A 7,238-nucleotide genomic window follows, 5' to 3' on the forward strand; every position below is an offset into this window, starting at 1 on the left:
TGAAAAATTTTGAGCTTCTATAAATTAAGGATCCTTCTATAAATTATTATATGGGATTTGAGAATCTTATTTAGGGAAAGAATTTCGGGACAACGTTAGTCTGTCACTTGTATTTGTCTTTTTGTGAGGTTGTTCTCTCGATATTTTGCACTCTCTTTATATCTTATATCGCGAATTGCTCATTTTAGTACGGAAAACTTAGGTCAATTGACCAAATTATATCAAATGTTTGAGTCTCTTCTTGTATATATAAATAGTATATCCAAAAGAAGTCCATTATATCCACCTTTTGCCTTTACAACCATCCATCTTGCTCCTCTGCTTTTCACACTCCAAGTTAACACTGCCGGCGTTCAGATAAATAGTAGTATTCACTTTTTGAAGAAAAATGAAGCATAAGAGAAATATCATTTGTGGTTTCTTCTTGTGTTTGCTTTACGCTATGGCCAAAACTGGCAGAGTCTCAGCGACAACACCATCTTCAGCTCCATCAACGTTGGACAAAAATGTTAAAATCAGCCCAGCGTTAGCGATAGTACTCGCTTGTGTCGTATTATTCGTGGTTGCAGTTATCATCACATTATATATACGTCACATGAACCCCGACGAACCAATGGGTTCTTACTTCTTCCGTCACCGACCTGTTTCCCGTGGACTTGAGCCAAATATCATTGAAACATTCCCTGTATTTGTCTATTCCGATGTCAAAGCCCTAAAAATGGGCAAATCTATCCTAGAATGTGCTGTTTGCATAAACAAGTTCGAAGATGAAGAAACTCTCCGCCTTCTTCCGAATTGTTGCCACGTGTTCCATCTTGAGTGTATTGATGCTTGGCTTGCCTTTCGTACCACTTGCCCCGTTTGCCGTTCAAATCTCGAAACAAAACCTTCTGGTAAACTGCAAGAAACAGTTCAAGAAACAGAAAGAAGCGACATAGTAATAGATATTCACGTGACTGCTGGTCCACAAGAAGTGATGGACCATCAGTCTCCTCAAACACCTACTCATATTTGTTCAACGAAATCTACACCAAGAAATAAAACACCCAACTACGGCCCCCTTACTCCAAATAGTAGCAGTAAGGCGAGAAGACAGACACCCGATTTTCGGCACCTTGCACCAAAATCAACACCGAGAAGACCAAAGATTTTTGGGATGTTTAGTCGATCTCACTCCACAGGTCACTCGTTGATTCAACCTGGTGAAAATTTCGAGAGGTTCACTCTAAGGTTACCTGATGATGTACGTAAAAGATTGATAGACTTAAGTTCTGATATGCCGTTTTCTCCAGAGAGAAGTTCAACCACGGGGTACCGGTTCGAACCGGTGGATGGCCGGTTAAGCAAGTTCCGGTTGCCACCGACTTCGCCTGTGTTTAATAAACCCGGTTCGCCAAAGGATGAGAGTGGTGAGAAAAAACCGAAGAATTTGCTGAAGTCAGTTAAGTCGCCGTTAAGTTTGTTTTGCGGGACGGATAAGGATGATACAGGAGAAAGATCTTTTGCTTATTTAAGATCAAGTACTTCAAGTTAGATAATTTTGTATTTTCATCCCCAGTTCTTTGTTTAGATCTGACAACTCACTCGGACGAGTTTGGCCTGATGAGTCATTTTACTTTTTACTTTTTCTTTCCAAACATTTTTTATAAGATTTTTTTTTTCACACAATTAACATGTTGTAGTATATAGTTATTGGATAGTGGAAGCGTCACAATACAATAAATTTGCCTGACCCGGTTTCTCTTGGTTTCTTTTGTTACCAACAATTGCAGAAAGAATGGTTTTTTCTTATCATTCTAATTTTTAAGATATAAAATAGATAGATGGCTACACATATGCAATGTGTGTTATATTTGGGCTGTATATTTGTGCAAATTTTCCTATTATTTTCGACCTTTACTACTCAAAACTCTAATTAAAACACCCGATCAAGCACATATGTTTTAGTAGTGGTATGAGTTAGCTTACTTTATACCCAACTAATCGCCATAAAATGATCTCTCTCTTTTTTTTAGCCAAAAATGATGTAGAATAATGGTTTCTCCATATAGAACATTTTCCACAAAAAAGTACTTATTATAGTAATTTCTAAATATAAAACATTTGACATCACACAACTACTCTAAATTAAATAAACAGTCCATATGTAGGGGTGCCCAATTACAGACGTAGGTATTTAGAACTATCAAAGGAAATTCAAAGTTGAAAAGACAAATCTATATCACAGTAGAATCTTAAATAGTTACAATAGTTGCGCATGATCAAAGTTCACAAATAAGGCACGAAAGCTACGAAAAAAAAAGAGACATCGTTATCAACTATTGCAGTCGTTTTCCAGTTCACATTTTTCTAGTTGGAAAGCACTACTGATGATTTATATTGATTTATCTTGCTTTCGAATTTCGATCAAGTATATATTGATAACAATGTCTACATTGGTAAACGAATGTGCTAGAAAGTCCATTCAAGTACCCACTTAAGGTGAATGGAAATTAGTCATTTGGCCCATAATAACAAATCTCAGAATCTTATCCACAAAGAATAACAATTAAGTGGTTCCTTGACCTAATAGACTAGGAGGTTGAAATCTTCTTCTTGTTTTAGTTGGTATTATTGCCAAAGAAAATTGTCAAAAATCCAATTACATAAAAGACCTTTAATTATATACTCCGTCCGTTTCAATTTATGTGAACCCATTTGACTGGGTATGGAGTTTAAGAAAAAAAAAAGACTTTTAAACTTGTGGTATAAAATGAGGTAAATATATTTTGTGTGGCTATAAATCATTGCATAAAGATAAATTATTTCCAAATAAGGAAAAAGATCATTTTTTTTGGCACGGACTAAAAAGAAAATAATTTTACATAAATTGAAACGAAGGAATTATGTACTAAGAGTGGGGTTTGGAAAAGAAAAGAGGCAGGAGCTGTTAAGAAAGTTGATTCCCAATTAGTTGAGGAAATGCACTGTTGTTTTATATCAATGAGAAAGCTTTTGTAGTTGAGTTCTCAAAGCTGGACGATCTTTATTCTAGATTTATAGCTTGTTTTTTCAAGCTTTTAAAATCTGCTTATTTTGATAATTGCTTTTTTCAAATTTAAAAAATGAATGAATTGTTATAAAATAAAGACAGTAAAGTAAAGACAAGTATAGAGAGAGATTGATATATTATTCAAACTTTAAATTTATGTACATAATGAACTGAAAACTCCTCTATTTATAGAAGAAAGAAAGCAACTACGAGGCTTTTCAGGAAGCAACTGGAAGGCTTTTCTTTAGCTGCTTGTAAGTTGTCTGCATAAGCTGCTTGCAACCTGCCTGTTTAATAAGAAGCTGCTGCAAATCATTTCATTGAGCTGCTTGCAACCTGCCTGCATCAGCTGCTTGTAGATAAACTTCAATAGAGTACTAAATAGATGATCTTCTTCAGGAAGATTATCTATAGCAGAGTAATAAATGAACATCCACAATACAATTATTTTCATAACACTCCCCCTTGGATGTTCATTAAAAGGTATTGTGCCTCGTTAAAACCTTACTAGGAAAAACCCAGTGGAAAAAATTCTAGTGAAGGAAAAAGAGTACACATATTTAGTAATACGTATTTCTAGATGCCTCATTAAAAACCTTATAAGGAAAATCCTGTGGGAAAAAATCTTAGTAAGGAAAAAAGAGTATATCGCGTATTTTACTCCCCCTGATGAAAATCTTGTTTCAAATATTTGAGTCTCCGCATTCCAATCTTGTATACCATCTTCTCAAAAGTTGAAGTTGGCAAAGATTTAGTGAATAAATCTGCCGGATTGTCACTTGAACGGATTTGTTGCACATCAATGTCACCATTTTTCTGAAGATCGTGTGCGTAGAATAATTTTGGTAAAATGTGCTTCGTTCTATCTCCTTTTATAAATCCTCCCTTTAATTGGGCTATGCATTCAACATTGTCTTCGTATAAAATTGTGAATTTTTTCTCACATTCCAAACCACATTTTTCTCGAATAAAATAAATTATTGATCTCAACCATACGCATTCTCTACTTGCTTCATGAATACCTATTATTTCGGCACGATTTGAAGAAGTAGCAACAATAGATTGCTTTGTGGAGCGCCATGATATGATAGTACCTCCACATGTAAACACATACCCGGTTTGATATCTAGCTTTATGAGGATCAGATAAATAACTTGCATCTGCATAACCAACAAGATCTGCACTATCTTTGTTAGTATAAAACAAACTCATATCAAGAGTTCCCTTTAAATATCGCAATATATGCTTAATCCCGTTCCAATGTCTCCGTGTAGGAGAAGAACTATATCTTGCTAGTAAATTAACAGAAAATGCTATGTCAGGCCTTGTAGCATTAGCAAGATACATTAGTGCACCAATTGCACTGAGATAGGGTACTTCAGGACCAAGGAGTTCCTCATCCTCTTCTGGAGGTCGGAACAAATCTTTATTCACTTCAAGTGATCGAACAACCATTGGTGTACTCAATGGGTGCGCTTTGTCTATGTAAAAATATTTTAAGACCCTTTCTGTATAGGCAGATTGATGGATAAAGATCCCGTCTGCCAAATGTTCAATTTACAGACCAAGACAAAGTTTTGTCTTTCCAAGATCTTTCATCTCAAATTCTTTCTTAAGATATTCAATTGCCTTTTGGAGCTCTTCTGGAGTTCCAACAAGATTTATGTCATCAACAAAAACATCAAGTATAACAAATTCTGAAGCCATTTTCTTTATAAAAATACATGGACAAATAACATTATTTATGTAACCCTTTTTTAGCAAATATTCACTGAGGCGATTATACCACATGCGCCCAGATTGCTTTAAACCGTACAAAGATCTTTGTAATCTGATTGAGTACATTTTCTGAGATTTTGAATATGGTTCAGGCATTTTAAATCCTTCAGGGATTTTCATGTAAATTTTATTATCAAGTGACCCGTACAGATAAGCTGCAACCACATCCATTAGATGTATTTCAAGCCTTTCACGTAAGGATAAACTGATGAGATATCGAAATGTTATGGCATCCATAACTGGTGAATATGTTTCTTCATAATCGACTCCAGGTCGTTGTGAGAATCTTTGTGCAACAAGGCGAGCCTTGTATCTTTCAACTTCATTTTTATCATTCCTTTTTTGCACAAAAACCTATTTATGACCAACTGGCTTTATACCAGTAGGTGTTTGGACTACTGGTCCAAAGACCTCTCTTTTAGCAAGTGACTTCAATTCCGATTGAATTGACTCTTGCCATTTTGGCCAATCAGATCTTTGTCGACATTCTTCGACAGATCGGGGTTCAAGATTCTCACTATCTTGCATAATGTTAAGTACAACATTATATGCAAAAATATTATCCACCACTATTTCAGATCGATTTAAATTAATCCTATCACCAATAGAACTTATTAAAAGTTCCTCACTCACTTGAGTCTCGGGTTCATTGATTACTTCAGGAATCTCAGAACTAATCAGATCTTGGGTCTCTTCAGGAGATCCCTTCATAATATCATTTTGATCATTTGTCTATTTTCTTTTTCTAGGATTTCGATCCTTAGAACCCAAAGGTCTACCACGCTTCAGGCGTGCTTTAGGTTCACTAGCTCTCATGCTAGTAGATGGTCCTGCTGGGACATCAATTAGGATAGGCACATTCTCTGCAGAGATATGCGACTTAGTTATCCTTTTCAAATCAGTAAATGCGTCTGACATTTAATTTGCTATATTCTGTAAATGGATGATCTTCTGGACCTCCTAATTACATATAGGGGTACGTGGATCAAAGTGAGATAATGATGAAACTTTCCACACAATTTCTCTTTTGATTTCCTTTTTCTTTTCCCCTAATTGTGGGAAATTTGTTTCATGAAATCGACAATCTGCAAATCAAGCAGTAAATAAATCTCCCGTCAATTGTTCAAGATAGCGAATAATAGAGGATGATTCAAACCCAATATATATTCCTAACCTTCTTTGGGGGCCCATCTTACCGCGCTGTGGTGGTGCTACTGGCACATATACAGCACATCCAAAAAATCATAGATGGGCAATATTTGGTTCATGACCAAAAACTAATTATGACGGAGAATATTTAATATAATGTGTTGGTCTGAGACGGATAAGTGATGCTGCGTGCAAGATAGCATGACCCCAAACAGTAGTTGGCAATTTTATTTTCATAAGTAGTGGTCTTGCTATCAATTGCAGCCGTTTAATAAATGACTCTGTAAGGCCATTTTGAGTATGAATATAAGCTACAGGATGTTCAACTTTTATCCCAACTGATAGACAATAATCATCAAAAGCTTGAGATGAGAATTCTCCAGCATTATCAAGGCGAATAGCCTTTATAGGATGATCTGGGAATTGTTCCCTTAATCGAATTATTTGGGCTAATAGCTTTGCAAACGCCAGGTTGCGAGATGATAGTAGGCACACATGAGACCATCTTGAAGATGAATCTGTTAGGACCATAAAATATCTAAATAACCCACTTGGTGGGTGAATAGGTCCACATATATCCCCATGTATACGTTCTAAAAAGGCAGTGGATTCAATGCCAACCTTCATTGGTGATGGTCTAGTGATCATTTTGCCTTGATAACAAGCATCACAAGAAAATTCATCATTTGTAAGAATCTTCAGGTTCTTTAATGGATACCCACTCGAATTTTCAGTAATTCACCTCATCATTATTGATCCAGGATGGCCCAAACGTCCATGCCAAAGCACAAAAATATTTGAATCAGTAAACTTCTGGTTTACGATAGAGTGTGCTTCAACTGTACTAATCTTTGAATAGTATAAGCCAGAAGATAAAGTTGGTAACTTTTCTACAATACATTTCTGGCTAGAAATATTCTTTGTAATACAAAGATATTCCACGTTCATTTCATCTATTGTCTCAACATGATACCAGTATTTTAAAAGGCGTGGGCGTAAGGCGAGGCATTTTACATATGCCTCAGCGATGCGTAATTCCCATAGGTATTTAACTTTTAATATTTTATAAAATAATATAATGATAGTAAATATTTATAAACAGGTAAAATTGCATAAAAATTAAAAAAAATTATAAATATGTGATATATATATATATATATATATATATATATGTGTGTGTGTGTGTGTGTGTGTGCGCGCGCGCGCGCGCGCGCACTCGCGCTCTATCCCCACAAAAAACTAGTCAAACAATCTATTATACACTACTTACAATCAAATA

General features: G+C 35.5%; 1 protein-coding gene across 1 annotated transcript; it reads left to right on the forward strand.

Moving 5' to 3' along the window:
- Positions 1 to 260: 260 nt before the first annotated feature.
- Positions 261 to 1,749, forward strand: LOC138891399 (putative RING-H2 finger protein ATL37). Its single transcript, XM_009618201.4, has one exon. The coding sequence runs from the start codon at positions 389 to 391 to the stop codon at positions 1,532 to 1,534; it is 1,146 nt and encodes a 381-aa protein (XP_009616496.2). The 5' UTR covers positions 261 to 388; the 3' UTR covers positions 1,535 to 1,749.
- Positions 1,750 to 7,238: the final 5,489 nt, after the last annotated feature.

This window comes from Nicotiana tomentosiformis, chromosome 12 (assembly GCF_000390325.3).
Source record: "Nicotiana tomentosiformis chromosome 12, ASM39032v3, whole genome shotgun sequence".
Classification (NCBI taxonomy): Eukaryota; Viridiplantae; Streptophyta; class Magnoliopsida; order Solanales; family Solanaceae; genus Nicotiana; species Nicotiana tomentosiformis.

Excerpts from the sequence above, each read along its gene's own strand:
- LOC138891399 (XM_009618201.4), top strand. The coding sequence starts at position 389 with ATGAAGCATAAGAGAAATATCATTTGTGGTTTCTTCTTGTGTTTGCTT.